This window comes from Capronia coronata (genome assembly GCF_000585585.1).
Source record: "Capronia coronata CBS 617.96 chromosome Unknown acBCG-supercont1.2, whole genome shotgun sequence".
Lineage (NCBI taxonomy): Eukaryota > Fungi > Ascomycota > Eurotiomycetes > Chaetothyriales > Herpotrichiellaceae > Capronia > Capronia coronata.
The window spans coordinates 640,003-657,700 of record NW_006912894.1 but is presented as its reverse complement, the minus strand read 5'-3'; the positions used below and the strand labels follow the sequence as shown (position 1 = coordinate 657,700).

The 17,698-nt window shown below is 52.5% G+C and overlaps 8 protein-coding genes across 8 annotated transcripts; 4 read left to right on the top strand and 4 right to left on the bottom strand.

Moving 5' to 3' along the window:
- Positions 1–139: 139 nt before the first annotated feature.
- A1O1_01905 (uncharacterized protein) lies at positions 140–1,596 on the top strand (the record flags this gene model as incomplete). Its single annotated transcript, XM_007722817.1, has 2 exons — positions 140–1,112; positions 1,364–1,596. The coding sequence occupies 2 exons, from the start codon at positions 140–142 to the stop codon at positions 1,594–1,596; spliced, it is 1,206 nt and encodes a 401-aa protein (XP_007721007.1).
- A 702-nt stretch (positions 1,597–2,298) lies between these two features.
- On the bottom strand, positions 2,299–3,639 carry A1O1_01904 (uncharacterized protein; the record flags this gene model as incomplete). The annotated part of the gene is made up of 1 exon (XM_007722816.1): positions 2,299–3,639. One exon carries the CDS (start codon positions 3,637–3,639, stop codon positions 2,299–2,301), a length of 1,341 nt encoding a protein of 446 aa, XP_007721006.1.
- A 646-nt stretch (positions 3,640–4,285) lies between these two features.
- On the bottom strand, positions 4,286–6,094 carry A1O1_01903 (pre-mRNA-processing protein 45; the record flags this gene model as incomplete). The annotated part of the gene is made up of 2 exons (XM_007722815.1): positions 4,286–5,902; positions 5,957–6,094. 2 exons carry the CDS (start codon positions 6,092–6,094, stop codon positions 4,286–4,288), a joined length of 1,755 nt encoding a protein of 584 aa, XP_007721005.1.
- A 402-nt stretch (positions 6,095–6,496) lies between these two features.
- A1O1_01902 (uncharacterized protein) lies at positions 6,497–7,445 on the top strand (the record flags this gene model as incomplete). The annotated part of the gene is made up of 2 exons (XM_007722814.1): positions 6,497–6,806; positions 7,033–7,445. The coding sequence occupies 2 exons, from the start codon at positions 6,497–6,499 to the stop codon at positions 7,443–7,445; spliced, it is 723 nt and encodes a 240-aa protein (XP_007721004.1).
- A 345-nt stretch (positions 7,446–7,790) lies between these two features.
- Positions 7,791–8,603, bottom strand: A1O1_01901 (uncharacterized protein; the record flags this gene model as incomplete). The annotated part of the gene is made up of 2 exons (XM_007722813.1): positions 7,791–8,357; positions 8,406–8,603. 2 exons carry the CDS (start codon positions 8,601–8,603, stop codon positions 7,791–7,793), a joined length of 765 nt encoding a protein of 254 aa, XP_007721003.1.
- Positions 8,604–9,926: 1,323 nt separating this feature from the next.
- Positions 9,927–11,144, top strand: A1O1_01900 (uncharacterized protein; the record flags this gene model as incomplete). The annotated part of the gene is made up of 1 exon (XM_007722812.1): positions 9,927–11,144. One exon carries the CDS (start codon positions 9,927–9,929, stop codon positions 11,142–11,144), a length of 1,218 nt encoding a protein of 405 aa, XP_007721002.1.
- Positions 11,145–13,321: 2,177 nt separating this feature from the next.
- A1O1_01899 (uncharacterized protein) lies at positions 13,322–14,476 on the top strand (the record flags this gene model as incomplete). Its single annotated transcript, XM_007722811.1, has 1 exon — positions 13,322–14,476. The coding sequence occupies one exon, from the start codon at positions 13,322–13,324 to the stop codon at positions 14,474–14,476; it is 1,155 nt and encodes a 384-aa protein (XP_007721001.1).
- Positions 14,477–15,307: 831 nt separating this feature from the next.
- Positions 15,308–17,305, bottom strand: A1O1_01898 (uncharacterized protein; the record flags this gene model as incomplete). Its single annotated transcript, XM_007722810.1, has 1 exon — positions 15,308–17,305. The coding sequence occupies one exon, from the start codon at positions 17,303–17,305 to the stop codon at positions 15,308–15,310; it is 1,998 nt and encodes a 665-aa protein (XP_007721000.1).
- Positions 17,306–17,698: the final 393 nt, after the last annotated feature.

Below are 17,698 nucleotides of genomic sequence, written 5' to 3'. Positions count from 1 at the left end.
GGTCGTTGTTTTGGAAGACGAAGCCACTCCTCCCAAGCAGAGAGCTGATTACACTCTTGTAAATCCAGAGATTACTCTATCTTGTCCGCAAGGCGACTCTTTGGTATTCTTTCCGTTTCTCTCTCCCCTTTTCCGTGCCATGGTTTCCAAGAGAGCACCATCCATCCGAACGAGCATTCTTCTACTAACGCTAGCTCTGACTCGGTCCAGTCATGCCCGCGTCCCGAAATACAAGCCGATCAGCCGTTCCTGCGGCGTCGCCTCTCCATCGACCGAACTCCAAGATTCCCATCGCTGGCTCCAGCACAACGAAGCACTAGACAACGACCTATGGAACGCCTCAAGCGTGCAGCAACGACATATTGAACATCATCATCATGGATCCCATCCCTTTGGCGAATCCTTGTCGTCTTCCAATGCGTCTGAATCCGATCGACGCCGACAAGCGCTTCCTTCTCCATCTCCCCTCTACGTCGTCGACACATACATCCACATCGTCGCCGACAGCTCCTCAGCCTCCGCCTCGTCCCCAAAATACGTGACCGACACAATGATCAGCCAACAATTCGCCTACCTCGCCCACGCCTACACCAACGCCTCCATCGGCTACCGCCTGCTCGGCATCTCGCGCTCGACCAACGACACCTGGGCCGCCAACGGCGACGACGCGGGCATGAAACGCGCCCTGCGCCGCGGCACGTATTCCTCGCTCAATATCTATTATCAGTCGCTGTTGCAGGCTGGGGCGAACACGCCGGGCATTCCTGCTGGGTCGACGTTGTTGGGGTTCTGTAGTTTGCCGGCGGCTGGAGTCACTTCTGGAGGGACGACAGGAGGAGGAAGCATCTCTGGAGGATCAACAGGAGTGGGAAACACCACACCAGGAACAGGAACACCCACTCCTCCAAATAGTAGATATATTCTCGACGGATGTAATGTTCTGTCGGGAACCATGCCGGGAGGGAACATGGTCGGATATAATCTGGGAGGCACGACTGCTCATGAAGTCGGCCATTGGAATGGATTGTTGCATACGTTCAATGGGAACAGTTGTGCGCAAGATGATTTTGGGGATTATGTGGCGGATACGCCGCAGGAGATGACGAGTACCAGTGAGTTGAATATGAATATTTGGTATTTGGTGTTTTTCTTTGCTTTGGGAATTGTTATTGGTGGATGTTGGTATTGCCGTGGCTGTTTCTGCATCTTCCCCTTTGTCGTATCATTCTATATTCATATATTTCCCTCCCCCTCCCCTTTTTGTCTTCTTCTGTCAGCCGTCAAGTCACACACAAATCATCATCGTCATCACTCGGAACCGCTTTCAAACCAGGGTCAAACTCTAACTAATATCCCGATAAAGATAGATGTCCAGTCTACAAAGACAGTTGCCCGTCCTCTGGCGTCTCTTCGACCACTTATAACGGCGGCCCAGGTCAGACAGGCGCCAACCCTTACGGACCACAGGGATATAGTGGTCCGGATCCGATCCACAATTTCATGGATTATAGCGACGATGTGTGTTATCAGGGGTTCACGCCGGGGCAGGGGGCTAGGATGTTGAATATCTGGCAGATTTATCGGGAGGGGTTGTGATAGGGATGAGATGAACGAAGTGTCGAGCGTCGAAGCATGAATGCTGAAGTTGGAGAGAAGAAAGGGTGAGAGAGTTGATTGATTGGGGATTGGACATTTGGCGTCCAGAAGGAGGATAAAGGTATATGAAAGGGGTTGTATGAAAGAGAGGGACTAGGGAGGATGTCTTCGTGCGGCTGCGTCGAAAGATCACTTTGGGAGGGAAGTATGCAATAGGATACTATCGACCACAGCATCGAGAGACAGAGCCGATGGACAACGGATCAGCTATCAAGGACATTGGTCTCCAAGAGACAATATGTTTTCTTGGACCTCGAAAGGGGCATAATAGGAATGGATGGATGGACGGGATGCAGTGCCTAGGATCATAGAACGTGACGCCGCAAGGCTGTGGTCAGCCTTGTGCTCATCTTAAGAGTAGAAGCAGAAGCAGACAAGAAAGAAGAATTGGGATTCCAATGTAGAGATAGAAGCACAAAATCATAAAAAGAAGAAGCGTACCAATGAATAGTATATTTTATACAACTCGACGGTGACGAGGCTACCCAAGAAAAGGGGAGCATTCATTCAATCATCGTGCAGTGCTGCATTCGAGATACATGTTCGTCTGTGTATCCCACACATATAATATGTCTTGCATTCACAATCCATCTCCTTTCCCTCCCTCCACTTACTGCACCTCAACAAATTCCTCCAAAATACTCACACTTGATGCTTCTCAATGACCAGGATCCCGAAATGCGGCGCTTCGAGATACCCATCCCAGAAATCCGGCGTGACACCATACTCCACGACACTATCATGCGGCGTCGGAAGTCGGACCTCTCGCCATTCAAGGGGCCCATATAACCCGGCTTGTCGTGCACTGCGCTCATAGACTTCGCGACGCAGATGGTAGTTGTCAAACTGGATCCTGACGGGCGAAACATGTGCCGTGACTCGTGTAGCGTAGCCTTCGTTGCTGTGGAGTTTGGTTTTATAGGTGACTGTTACGCCGTATTTTGTTGGAGTCGAGTCTGGTGTTGACTTTTCCTGCAAGTGCCGATCTTGGGGATTCCGAAAACTCCGTGAATCCTGTGCCTGAACATCTCCAGAGTTGTGTCCTTGGTCTCCCAAATCCTGACTGACCAGCGTCGCAAATGCGTCCAGATCTTCAGCCGGATATGGTGTGATTCCGACGAAATGGCCGCCTGGTTTTAGATGGCGGGCTATATTGGCGAACATGCTCGTCATTTCGGCTGCTATGCTTGCGTAGTTGAGCAGCCAGGCGCCGAGGATGATGTCGAATTGTGGTTCTGATGATGACTCTGCTTTGGGTTTGGAACTGGATCCAATTTCGGCCTCGCTGGACCTAAGGCTAGACGGGAGTCGAAGGGGCTGCGTGCAGTCGCCGACATGGAAGGATAGTCTGTTTCTTCTCGTGGTAGGTCTTGTGTCATGTTTTGTTCGAGAGTCTGGTTTCGTTGGGGATCGGGAACAGCAAGAAGGTCCTGTGCCGCTCATGGTCCAACTGGGACCGTTCCTATTCTCGCCCTCTCTTGCCAGCCTCATAGCTTTCTGTTGTTCACTCTCTGCCGTGGCGTTGGGTTCAGTCTCGATCGCGGTATCGGATCCAATATCATCATTCATGCCAGGCCCATCTCTGGTCTCCGCACCGCTTGCACCATCAGCCACAACAGTCTCTTCCAAACCTTGCACCCGTGACTTTGACTGCTCACGTGCAGCATCCACCATCTTCTCCGAAATGTCGACGCCGACAACTCGAGCCGCACCCCATTCTAGCAGTAGTCGTGAATAATAGCCCGTACCGCAAGCGAGATCGAGGACAGTGACGCCATCGCCGTCGCCGTCGCCAGCAGGAACATCGGGGCTGTTGTCATCGTGCGCCTTCTTGAGAGAGAGAAGGGGCTCGATTGTTGCCCGTAGATTCTCCCGCTCCAGTTGTGCCGCTGGAAGGCGTTTGAGCGATTCATATGACAAGCCGATTGCGTCGTATTGTGTTCTTGATGACGAGGATGATGGTGGAGGCGACAAAGACGACATTTGGCCAGTAAGGGTAAACTCTGAATGGGGAGAGAGGGCGACAAGCCGGGCGGGCGAGCGGGCAACAGGAGTATCAGAATATATATTCACCTCTCTGTCACTGAACGAGTACAGTAACTCGGCAGACAACTCACCTGACGCCAATGGATCAGTCTCAGTCAATATGATAGTCTCCCTAATATCAGACTGGGTATAGTCAAGAGGAAGAGCTCGGCGAGGAGTTGTTTGTCAGTTGTCCAAGATATATGTGTTGTGTGGAATAGACCAATCATCTGATACCACCCCTGTTCCAATCCGGCGCCCGGGAGATGTATGACAGCATGGAGTAAGATGCAAGGTGCAAGGAGTACAGAGCGTCCATAGGTCGAGCTTCTCGAGCCGAGTAAGTGCCCTTGAGGGTTTACGGCCGACAAACACCGTGGAACATGGGGTATGGCGTACCAGTATGAGACGAAGAAGCGGAAGGAGGTTCAATATAGAAGGAAGAGACGAGAACTCGTGGATCAGGACTCAGGAATCTGATGAAGGACAGACACCGTGTCCCACTTCCCGTACTGATACGGGCATCATAACATTGCATCGCCAATAGATACAAGATCCCAACACATGAGATTGCGTTCAGCCCGTATAGACGAGCACAAGCAAATCAATCGTCCTCATCGACTCTCGCCCTCTTCTTCTCCCTATCACTTGGTCCGGCTTCCTCCAGACCATATCGCTTCTTACTACCCTCGCCACCATTCCGGGCCGAAGCCTCGCCAATCAGAGTGTCAATGCCGAACGGATCATCCTTGTCCTTTTCGAACTGGACAGGCCCGGCCTCTCTCTCAGCCAGATCAGCCCCTTTAAACCCTTGGCTGGCTTTGCCGAGGACTTCAAAGCGATTGGATTTCTGGATCTTGCCCATCGCATTGTCGGCCGCGTCTTCTTCATCGTCGTCCTGGTTCGCAGAGGGCCGGTAAATGCTGTTGATCGCATCATGCGCCGCAAACAGAGGTTTGTCGTAGTGTTGGTCCTCGTTGAATCCCGTGTCGAACCCCGAAGTCTGGTTGAACAGTCTCGAGTCATACATGGTCTCTTTGTTTTGAGTCGGCTTCGCCAACCCCAACGCCACTTTCTCGGAGATATCTCTGTTCTGCTCTCGGGCCATCATCTGAATGCGTTTCTCCGCGCCCATCCTGCTCTGTCGCAGTTGTCGCTCGTTCTCCGCTCTTCGTTCTCGTCGTGCGCGTTCTCTCTCCTTGGCCGCCTCATCTTCACTGTCGTCGCTTCGAGGTTTCGAATCGTACGATGATCCAGAATAAGACCGTGACCGCCGTCGAGACTGAGAGTCTGAATCTCTTCGTCGCCCAGCAGCTGCCTGTCTCTCTTCTCTGGCTTTGCGCGCCATCTCCCGCAGATGTTCTTCCTTGGCCATCTTTTCCTTTTCGGCCAGCTTCTGTTGCATCTGCGCTCGGAGTTTGACCTCTTCTCTTGCATGTCGGTCTGCCGTGAACAGCGCTTCTGCAAATTGTGCAAACTTGTCGTTGATCGTGACATCCTGGAGTCCTCGTCCGTCCGCTGCCAACCGTTTATCCAGCGGCACGGTATATCCCTTAGGATTCTTCCAGTTCGAAATAGGGGGAGGAATCTTCCACGCTTCTTGATCTTCGGCTGTCAATTTCCGCGGCGGCGAATGCATTACCGGCGGTGGTGGACTGGGAGGGCCTCGGGGGATCTTCTTGTGTTTAAATTTAGGTGGTTCCATGGGATCTTCTTGTCGCTTCACGATCTTGAAGATCCGATCGTTCTTCTTGCTGTTGTCGCCCATTTGGTTCGCTGGGGTATATCGCACATAGGTAGGCTCTTCTCTCGACGCGCCCTTCACGTTCTTGGGTTTCTGTGCTGCCACTGCGCCAGACACCAGCTTTTCCAAGGCCAACCGCGTCTTTTCCGCTGTGGCTTGAACTTCCTCTTCACTCGGTCGGTCCAGATTGAGATCTCCTGCATCTGCACGCTGTCGAAGCGGTATTAAATCTTTAAAACTTGAATGTACGATCCGGCTTTCACTGTGGCCCTGACGCGCAATGGCATCGTATTTGACTTTCCCTTCAGCATCGACTTGGATGGCGAGGGCGTTGGAAGTAGAGGCCGTGCCTTTTCGACCCATATCCAGAGGATACTGGGCCACAGGTATTTCTGGAAAGGCGCCGCCATCGCCGAAATCTTCTGCGGATCGAGGTCGCCATCCTGACCGTTGTCCATATGGAGGAGGGCCGGCACGCTGCAACCGTAAGAATCAGTAACCGGCTAGACCTTTGGAGCATGGACAACTAACCTTCAGCACTATCTGAGATTCATCAATCACTCCAGGCCCGACGATTCTAGGACCTTTCGGCTGCGCATGGACCGGGACTTCTTCATGTTCGCCGGTGTATTTCGGCTTTGGCAGAGAGGCGAAAAGACCGGTCGCCATGATCACGGATGGGTGAGTGTTCTGCAAGGGCATGTGCAGTAGGATGCTATATCGAGTAGGCTGGTCGTGCAGGAAATGATGCAAACTCGATAATGCGGCGAACGGGCTTTTGATTCACCGGAGAGATACAGCTACTGCGAACCACTTTGGTGACCATGCAATTTGAGGCGATCGACCACAGACGAATCATGAACGAGCAAGGCTCTCGGCATCAGATGGGCCGGCAAGATATATCTAGTACGTACTATAATACTACGTACCTTAGATACTAATATGTCGGAGTCGGCCCGAGACACAACGACCAGCAAATCTCGGACTGTATCAAGTCTCGAATCTCAACTCCCTGACCACAAACCGGATCGTAAAACTCTGCTCACTTGTCTTGTGTCTGCAACGACGACGATGGGTCCTTCACTGCTATCCAAAACCCTACAGGGAATCACCGTGACGTCCCTCGCCTCGGTGGGCGCGTTCTTCGTCTGGACGAAGCACTGCCAATTCACCCCGGATAGCCAATTCACACCGGCAACAGAACCTCTTTTCCAGAGTACGTGGTACAAGAAATTCAATCCCAACAGGAATCCTACGACGCACGATGAGTGCGTAAGACGCCTGCCGCTGCATAAGATCCGACCGGAACTTCTTGAGGATGCGCGGAACGGTGGGACGAAGCTGGTCGAGGCGTTCAGCCAGGGCGTCTGGGGAGGGCTTGGTACGTTTCTTTCTCTATTCTGTCTCGAGCTTTGCGCTATTTGAATATCTGTGACTTTGATGTCCTTGAGGGAACTGCGTGATGCACGCTCTGTCGGGTGCCATCCCCTCACTATTCAGAAGGAAGCAGAGTGGCTGTGGCAAGACTGATTTATCGAACGCCTAATGTCCTTATTTGTGGATTGATCAATCAATATCCCAGGGCGTAGTCTGACTCAAACACACAGGCTTCAAGATCCAACGTCTATATATGGAAAAGAAATACCGGAATGACACCACAACGGCACACCAGCTCTGGACACCACAACAGCTGAAGACTTCTACATACGATGTCGGCACCGAGGTTACAGACCATTTTGTCGTCCTGGACAAAACCCCCACGTCCATTCTGTTTCGATGTGGTGATTCACCCTTGCATAACCCAGACACTCCTCGGCCTAGTGACGGGCTGTTCGGTTTGACTGCGAAGGCCGATTTTGATAAAGGATTCGCCGAGTTCAGACTGAAAAGCATCTTCTTTCAGGGTGAGGGTGAGGCGCAGGAGAAGACACAAGGCCCGATGCCTAGTACCCTTGTATGGCTGCACCAGCTGTACACAAAATTCTTCATGGAGAGTGCTATGCGCTACGTGAAGCAATGACATGATTGAGAAGGAGATGTTTAGACTTATTCAATGATCAGCAAGGCTCCAAGCAACTTTGTATCTGATGTGATGTGACTGAATTACTGATTGTGTTTGGCTGCGTTCAGCTTGGCCTCTGGTCCTTGGATCCTTGGACCAAGTTCAGTCCAATCATCCGTTCCATTCTGCCAGCGAGATCCGATGGTCATCGTGTCAATCAAGTCTCCTTTTGACCTGGCCCTTCTTCCATGATTTCCACTTCGGTCGCGTCACGATAGTGCCGAGTCACAATTGTCGCAAGGCATTTCATCTGTTGTCTTCCTGTATGGGCTCCGACTGATTCAGTGTCTTCACCGGACCTGCTCAGCCCGCATGTCGAACGTAGTAGTGGTATCCACTGGTAGCATGTCTTTCCCAGTGTCCGGCAGGAAAGTCCCCCTTCATGGCATCGTTGTATTCCCTCAGTGTCCAACTGCCATCCAATTCCTTGCACCAGAACTGCGGACTTGCACCTGGCTTGTAGGGAGCGAGTTGACTTGGTGCTTGCTGTTGAGATGCGGCAAGGTTGGCATACATGACGGCGTTCTGGGCTTGAATGTCTGCTGCGGTGGCTCCAACAAAGTAGGCTGGAGCATTTGGCATCTGTGCGAGAGCGGCATTGGCAGCGACTGCGGCGGCGGCTTGAGCAGGTCCCGGGCCTTGACCCCATGGGGACGCTGATGGATAGGCATAGGCTTGTGGTGCTGTACAGTATGGTGAGTAGCTGTACCCATAGGGGAGATTGTAAGGAGTGGTTGAAGTAAGGGGATCGGGTAGAGTGTAACAAGTGTATGAAGAAGAGGTGAAGGGCCAACCAGTTGCTGCAGTGGGAGGTTGCGTTCCATAGTAGAGTCCATTGACATAGTAGCCTGCCGGGGAGCTGGAGCTACCCTAATGAACAGTGAGTGAGATGACAGTGAAGAATGGCGGGCGACTTACGGCGAAGTAGTACATGGCCGACTGAGAAGGCTGGTTCGACTGATAGACCGGTGCTGGTGGATGAATTCCCTGTGCACCTTCGTGAGTAGAGACGTAGAGGAATGTACGCGGCCAGTCGGCTGGATCTTCCCAATGACCTTGACTGCGGTCGTTCAACGCTGAGGGATTGGGGTTTTGATATGTGTAGTAGTTGGGCATGGTTCTTGTCTCTAGGCATAGACAAACTGCGAAAGGATTGATCAAGCCAGGATGTTCGAAGCAAGGATAACGGGTGTGATTGGGAAGAGGAGAATGAGCACAAAACTCGATCTGGATTCAATGTGATCGGAGGAAACCAGGGCAGGCAGGAGGCAGGACTGCAAATTGAGAATTCACTGGAAATCCTGAGAAACGTACAGTGCGGTTGTCTGGGTAGAAAGCTGCGTTGTCTTCGAGGAAAATGTACTCTTGTTTGACTGGCTCGGCGGCGAACTGAACAGGCTGGCTCCATGGCCACTTTCCGCAGGAGAGACACATGATGATAGTGAGAGCAAGAGATGGGGCAACGATAGATGGAAGCGTCTGAATGATGGTTTGAAAAGGATGTCGGGAAAAGGAGGATAGGTGGTGAAGGCGCAGGGGGAAACGCAGCCAGATCACGGGGAAGACATCCGCCTGAGGAGGCTTCCTCGATGTCCGTGAAGTGAAAAGGCCAAAAGATTTGATCAACCCCGTCTTCAATACTTCTTCCAATATTAGCAGTTTCATTCTGTTCCTTCTTAGGCCAGAGCAAGTTCGGGTTTGCCCACAATCACGAAACCCAGATCATCCGCCAACTGCTGAAGGCTGCCTCATCCCACTCTTCCTGTCCATTCTATCGGTCCTTCTATCGGTCCTTCTATCGGTCCTGCAACCTGCTGAAGCTCGATGTTCACCACTCTCGACGGTAGAAGCAACGTGACATATAGAGATGAGCCTGGTCCCACGATCCAAGCACATACAAATGCAGCGGTTGCTGCTCGGAACTCTGCCAGACATGAGTACAGTCTGTTCACCACGAGGACACCCTAACAATAACCGTTACTCGACGAGACCTTGTCCGAGCGATCGATGCGAAGGGGCCATGGTGATCAACGGATGAGAAGGCGGTGCTGGAAGAGGACGTTTCATATGGAAGGGAAAAAGATAGCAGTTGACGTGGAGGGTCTCCATCCAAGTCGTCTTCCGGTTTCGGCGGTCTGTCTCATCAAGCACCACGTCAATCAGGGGGGCTCATGCAACATCACATCTTTGCCCGTCGGATCATACCATCTGCTCTGCCTCAGCAAGGAAAGTGATCAGCTTTCAGCAGTCTAGAGACACATGCTAATGTACTCTGGACCCCAGAATGGCTCGACGATCGCCGCTACCGGCAGCTTGTTGGCAAGTAATATCCTCTTGTCGACTCAGCCTCATGCCGACAACGCCGTTATAAATTGCTACCAAGTGTACGCATCGTGACTCTTTCGCTGTGCCAGTAGGACCGCAACCGCCCACGAAAACATGGATGTCAAAACTGGCGAAGAGCTGGCCTATACTGCGCCGACGTTCACGATTGACCTGTCTCTCGACCCCGAAGACCGTTACAAAGCCTTGGCTGTGGCATACAAAGAACAGCTTCAAGGCTTGACAGGTCTGTTCAACAGCTTACTGAAGACCATTGGGCTCCCCGTCCACTATCATGGCCCAATCAACTACGTTGCCTGGCTCCTTCTCAGAGGTGTGTACTCGCCCATGGAGACTGCAGAGTTGCGAGGGATTGCCAAAGTAACCGGAGTACCGATGTACTTGCTGGTGTCCTTCAATGTCATTTTGGATATTCTGATGGGTTGCACTTCTGGTGCTGTCAAGACTCTAGAGCCGGGACAAGCAAGGAGTGAATCCAGAATGCTACACTTTCGAACGCTGGACTGGACAATGGACCCTCTCCGGTCTATTATCGTGCAACTTGACTTTGTTCGAAGCAGATCTGCGAGTCCTTCGGAGGTTCTGGCTCGCAGTATCACCTATGTCGGCTTCGTTGGCTGTTTGACTGGGGTTCGTCAGGATTTGAGTCTCTCGCTGAACTTCAGACCTGTCCACAACGCCACAACGAGGCAAGAACATCTCGCATTCTACTTCCATCACCTTCTTGTATTACTGGGGTATCGTCAGTCAATATCAAGCCTCCTCAGAGAGTATATAATTTCCGACGATGCTGGCGACAACCACCCCAAAACTCTTGCAGAGATTTCCGAAGAGCTGATCTCGCGGCGAACGACAGCAGCTTACCTGACATTCAGTGACGGTGTCTCGACAATCGTGATAGAGAAGGACTATAACACTGGCTTGATTCGTGGGTCCGACACATTCATTGCCACCACCAATCACGACCAGGTCGGGCATAAGCCGCGATCGATGGCACCGACTCCCGCCGCAACTGAAGTCACCAATGACGCAGCCCAAGCTCCGAAAGGATTACTTGGGCTGCTTGATGAGAGCCGCCATCGGTTGGACTGTATCTCTTCGAAATGGAAAGCTCGAGTGGAAGAAGCCCGGCGGCACTCTGAAGAGGGAAACACTGAGGCTAAGGTTGCGATCACAAAATCAGAGCTGATCGATTGGGTGTCAGCATACCCCACCAGCAACGAATTTACTCATTTTGCTGCTATCTTGGACGCGGCAGCTGGTCAAGTTGCGTGGACCAAGGCGTACAGGGTTGCGATCAAGATACCGGAATGATCGACATAACTTGAAGTGACTGTTTGAGCCAGACCTGGTGGTAGGAACGCCATTGTGGCGGCATCTCGGACTTATGACAAGTCATATCAAGACCTGCCTGTCGCGACAAAGATCTCCGAATCCATCAGCGGCCGCGATATTGGATTTAGGGTTTCCGATCTGAACGCAACAGACTTCCGTTGGCGGTCTCAGATTGTATAGTCCGACGACAGGCGGCAGATGGTAGATGGCAGACGGCGGACAGATGTGTTACTGTCGGAGCGGTCGCGATCGAAGCAGAGAGCATGGATATAACATGGCCAGGTCAGGGGACTTATGTACAACCAGCCAGGGTGAATCAAGAGGGTGGAAACAAGCGTTACTCCTCACGGAGTTGGATGAGTGACAGGAAAACACCCACCCGTTTTGCCGACAGTCTCATCTCTCCTTTCGACCCACGTCCAGCGAAACACATGGCAGTCCTCGCAGCATGGGAATCAAATTGAATCGCCCGCGCAGTCGGCGTGGTTTTGAGGCCGTATATTGGATGGTCGACGAGGCCCCCCTGTGTGCGGCTTCCCCTGACAAAGGTAATGATCGATAGAAGTTCCGCAAAAGGAAGGTCAGTCGTGCTGGCGACCGAATCCAGTCGGAGTTCCTGGAGCTCATGCAGCCATGCACATGCAACCATCGCATTCATATGCATGACGGCATTGACTCAAAAACAGGCGTTGCTGGCTGCTCATTTGTGGTTGAATGCGAAGAGGGACCGCGTCTTGGAACGAGGTGGTCGGCGTTCCCCCGCTTGATGTTGCGAGTAGATATCTGATATCCCGAGGCATACTGTCGGCAAACCATGACTATAATCGATGCTATGCCCTGAACACCGAGACTACGACCGTGGGATACCTACAATCCCCATCGATGCGTATCTGCGAGCGATGCCCAGAGAGTACCTACCTGCTGGTAGCGTGGCTGGATTGATCGTCCACTAAAAGTGTTCCTCAGGCGGGCAATGAAGCCACCACCATTGACATGTCTTGGTACGTACCTGGTATTTCAGCGCTCGGAGGAAAGCACGAGGTTAATGCACTTAAAGCCACCCCACTATGCGGTATAGGCCAATCAAGTGTCCCATTTTTAGGGGCCGGAATATGCATGAACGGCTTAAGGTCCATCCCACCAATCAGACTGGTGCCCGTAGTAAGAGGCTAAGAAGGTTAAAAGCAAGTCCTGAAACCTGTTCAGAAACCAGCCTGAAGCCTCCGCCACCAAATGCTCGCTTGCTGACCCCCCTTCCTTCTCCCCCAGACTCCATCTAACCATCTCATCATCCATCCAACATCCAACATGCGCCGGTATTGACGGAGTGTGCCCCTCCGTCCGCTCAAGAGAATATCATTATACCCAGGGATATCCCTCCACCCGTCCTCGGAAAGACACCTCGCTGGTTCAGGAACACCATCGTTGTCGCTCCGTTGTCGAGGGAACAATCCTAAAACAAGAATACTCCTGATCATCGAACAAGAGATGGACATACCTACCTAGGTCATGCAATGATGAACTGTGGCGCGGGTCGCCTCAGTACCCATAAAGAGGCTGGCACCCTTCAGGCTGATGGAGGATGATGAACCCAGATCCCGGTCGATAAAGGTGCATAAGGTACCCTCCCAATATCCTTGTCCCGTGTTACCAAAATAGCAAACCCGACCGTCAGCCATGGCAATGCTCACCATCTTTCAATCCCATATCGCTATCTATTCGTCATCACTACAGGGCATCTGCAATAGCCCTGCACATGGACTGCCTCTCCTCTTCAGGCCCTTGTCTATTGACCGCGGTGGGTTCAGGTCGCGGCCACGATCAGCATATTAAATACTTGTCAACCTGTCGGACGAAGTACTGGGTCTCCGTTCGCCAGCCACCGAACTGTCACTGCATTGCAAAAGAGGCTTCATATAAAACAGCGTCTCGCCGAACGAAGCCTCGCCCGGTACCTGAGAGACATCGGGCCATTCCTTCGCTGTGGCCGTGTCTGGCGATTGATACTTATCCCTCGTGTATACCGCTGAAGTCGAGGAGTTTGACCTCTTTCTTTTCCAGACCCTTTATTCGAAATACTGGTCATAGATTCGGTGCTCCAGCCGTTTCCACACACTCACTCACCCCAGAAAAGAAGACATCCAAAGCTGCCCCTCATGGTTAATACCATCATATCACTCGCTGCGCTTGCGCTTTCAGTCCTGACGACGCTCATTGAAGCTGCTCCAGCCCCATCGCCAGCACCATGGGGACCACATTTCGGCTCTGGATTTCCTGTGTTTCCTGGGTTTCCTGGAAATCATGCACCATGCACCGAGGACCGAATCAAGATCCGCAAGGACTTCGACTCGATGGCACCTGAAGAGCGAAAGGCCTTTACCGACGCAATCAATTGTATGATGACCAAGCCATCGCAACTCAACCAAACCCTGTATCCGGCCGCCACCAATCGTTATATGGACTACGCCGTCACCCACGTCAATCTCACGCAGCAGGTGCACCTATCGGGATTTTTCCTGACGTGGCACAGGTACTACATTCACCTGTTTGAGCAGGACCTGGCTGCACAATGTGGATACACTGGTGCATTCCCCTATTGGAACTGGCCTGCCACCGCGGACAACCTTCACGGCAGCGCTGTCTTTGATGGCTCTGAATACTCCATGTCCGGCGACGGTGTCTACGTCGATGATGGTCCTGTCGTCCTCTCCCCCGTCTTCCAAGTGCCCCATGGTTCAGGAGGAGGCTGTGTCAACATGGGCCCATTCGCCGGCTTGCAGACCACTATGGCCCCAATTGGAATCGAGAACTTGATCGCAGGTCTACCCCTGCCCGACACCGCCTTTCAACTCAACAAGACTTGTTTGACGCGTGATCTCAACACTTACGTCGCCCAGAGATACTGCAACTACACTGCTCTCTACGAGACGCTGGAGACCGACGACCTCCAGACGTTCGACCACCTGATCAACGGCATCATCGGCGGCGCAGAGCTCGGCTTGCATTCGGGCGCCCATTTCATCATGGGAGCTCCGGCATCCAGCATCTTTGTGTCGGTCCAGGATCCTATCTGGTGGATTCTCCATAGCATGCTCGACAACCTCTACACTTCATGGCAGATCCGTCATCCGGACCTTGCCATGGCCGTGTATGGCACTGAAACCGCCAACAATGCGCCACCCAGTCCGAATGTTACGATTGACACGCCAGAACCGGGTTGGGGCTATTTCGATCCGAACCGCTATCCCATCAGAAATTTGATGAACACCACTTCCGGTCCGTTCTGCTATAAATACGATGTCGCCTTGTAGTAGAGAAAGCCGGCCCCTATTCTGTCTGCGTTCGCGAAAGAAGTGGACAGCCACGGGTTTTCATGTGGGAGGATTTGCGACAGGTCAAACAGCCACACAGACATCATCGACTTTCCTGCACCGTCCTGCCCTTGTCTACCTCTTTCTACCTCGATAATATCATCCTGCACAAATGGCATCGTTGATCATGATCAAGGAAAATGAGCGTCATGGGAACTTGGAGTTTGCGCCGCTTCTCGGTTCGCTTAGGGACGGTGGCTTTGTATGATTACAATCACAATCACAAATGCAATTGCAATTGCAATTGCGACTGCCACTATCAACTACAGCTACAATTGACTTCCATCACCACCATAGCTACATTTGGTCATTCTTGTCATTCTCTTGTCTCCCATGTGCTGGGATGGTACTACTAATTTGCCCTTGCGTACTCATCATTCCCAGCACCTCCCTTGTTGATTCGAATAGAGTCTTATGGCTCACTGCATACTTCAACATAAGGCGCTCTGAGAACCGAATGCATAGCCCGCAAGAGTGTAGATTAGATGTGAGATGTTCGTATAGCCAAAGACGCACATGGATATTCCGCGCGAAGCAGAGCCTCGTCGAACAAGAACAAGAGCAAGAATTTCAAAACATTGCAACGCAAAATGACCAAGAAAGAACTCTGTAGGGTCTTAAGAATTTATTCTTTCAATTCGTGAACTCATAAGCCAAGGTAATATGTCTTTGAAGCATCAGTACAGAGCCTCTTATGACACTTATTCAGCTGGAGACTTTCCTCTTCGGAGTACGTGCTCCAATGCTGTCCAATGCCGTTAATTATTATCTTCATTTCTTCCCTCCCTTCTTCTTGGTCTTGTCCTCGACGATGATCCATCTGCGATCCACACCTCTCCGCGCCAGCTCCTTCTCCAGCACATCTCTCTGGTCGCCCTGGACCATGATCTCCAGCATGCCAGGCTTCCCACCGACCAGCTGCCCGACGCTGGCACTGCCGGCACACTTCTTCTGCAATTCCGGGCCCAACAGATGCGGGTTGATTCCAAAGAGCTCCAGGCCGGAGATCTTCGTGGCGACTTTCGTGCCAGACCGCTTCTCGACCGTGATGCTGACGTGCGGTGGAGGGCCGGATCTCGGCTTGAGCGACGGATCGGGGTTCTCGGGGTCGTAGCTCTGTTTGCCGCGCAGGAGGAGCCAGTGGGGCACGCAGAGATGCGAGTCGTCGAGGATGCGTTTGAGGAGGGCGTCGCGGGCGATTTCTCCCGCGGCGAGCGTGCGAGTGTCGGAGATCGAGGCGTTGGAGGACAGAATGTTGTTGGCGATGAAGGGGTCCAGTTTGACGAATCGAGCCGAGGACGTGTCTTTGGTCAGCTCGGGATGGATTTCGAGGTATTTCTTCAGGAAGGCCGAGATCTGCGACGACGTGTAGAATGTCGTCTTGGACGGGATCAGGTCTGGCACGAGCTTGCTTGATGCCCGGTACAGCGTCTGGATTGTCAGTTTCTGGCCCAACGATGGGTCACCGCCGCCGCCTCCGTTGGCAGCGGAGGACTGGTGGTTGTCGTCGGTATCCTGAGCGGCCGCTGATTGCTGGGTTGGCTTCGGCTTGGGAAGTCTGTACGGTGTGAAAGTCCGGATCCTTTCGTCTGTGAAGTCGATGTCCAGAATCACGGTTTCGCCGCCGTTGCGGTCCTTGGATTTCACGAGGGCCGATTTGTCCAGGTATTTGATGAACTTTTTGGTGTTCTTCCACGACGTCTTTTTGATCGTGTAGTGTTGGTTCGGGAAGCGGAGGTGAGGCTGGATCATGTTGGCAATCAGGAATGAAGGTTGGATGGGGAAGTCGAGTCCGTAGTGCGGTGGCTCGCCGTTCTTTTTGGCGTTGTAGACGGCGTAGAGGAAGGCTTCAACAAAAGCCTCGTCCACTTCGGCTGTGGTTGGTTCCTTTTCGGGCTCTCGTTCTGGCTCATCTTCAGGTGGTTCATCTGCTGCTGCTCGATCGCCCTCTGCCGTGGCTGAAGACTCCAAAGCGACGCCGCCCTCTTCTTGACCATCTTCATCGTCATCGTCTAGATCCAGCTGCCCGACTCCGTCTCCAATGCTTGCCATTTCCAGTTCCCACCCTTCTATCCTCTCCGGAGCAGCTCGGCCTCCACTGCCCGTCTGGCTCCAATTCCAGATTTCGTCTCTTTCCCAATGGACTCCTTCCAGCGCGGCGCCCTTGGCTCCTTGGACACGCCCGAGGCTTGAGACATCGATTTTGCAGACTCCAACCCACACCGGAACGCTAGGATGCTCGAGTCCCGCGACAGCAACGACCGCGCCTGGCTTCGCTTTCTCAGGCCACGGCGGCCCCCCCACAAGACCTGGGGTCATCAGATCCGCTCCGGAGCGCAATTTGTCAATCACGAAATCCGGGGTATGTAGCAATGGGACCAGTCCTGGATTCCGCCATAGCGTGTAGACTGTGGGATACAGTTTCGCCTCTTTGCCGTATTGTATCCACAATATCCTCTCCTCTTGACCAGGCTGTGCGCCTACGTAGACCGTACCTGACACCAAGGTTGCATTGGGGCCGGCGTGAGTGGTAAAGCGCGCGGAGAGACATGTTTCAGGCACGAGGCTGGAGCGAGTTGCTGAGAGAGCTGGAGTGGGATTCTGGGTGGTCTGTGGTGCCTGAGATTCTGCTGCCGACCAGGTTGGATCGATCTCTTCTAGTGTCGGTACATGCACCTTGTAATCGGCGATGATTTGGTCGGCGAGTTTGCGGCGGTCAGAGGAGCGTAGCGGTGAGAGGTTTTTGATCTGCGGCTTCTTTTTGAACATCGCGGCAGTACACTGGCAATCGAGTACGTGATGGAGACGCTGGGACAGGCTTTGGTAGCAAGCTGCGCTGAGTGCGTAAATCTCGTCAATCAATACGGCACCCTTGGGGATTCTGCCCGCAAAAACTGTATTAAGACAAAAGTAATTCACACGCTCAAAGGATAGATTAGATACAATACAGCAGCTAAAGGGTTTCGAGCACCAGATCTGGTGACAGGAGTATGAAGGGCGGAACTTAAAAGTGCTTCGGCTTCTGGAGTCGAGTGTTTATTCAAGTTGTTGAAATCGACGTCATTTGAACCTCGAGACTGCGCTGGACTCCAAATATCACACATACTACTACCTTGTATCACAGTGTGCAACGATCATGTATACTAACCTACCAAGAGGTAC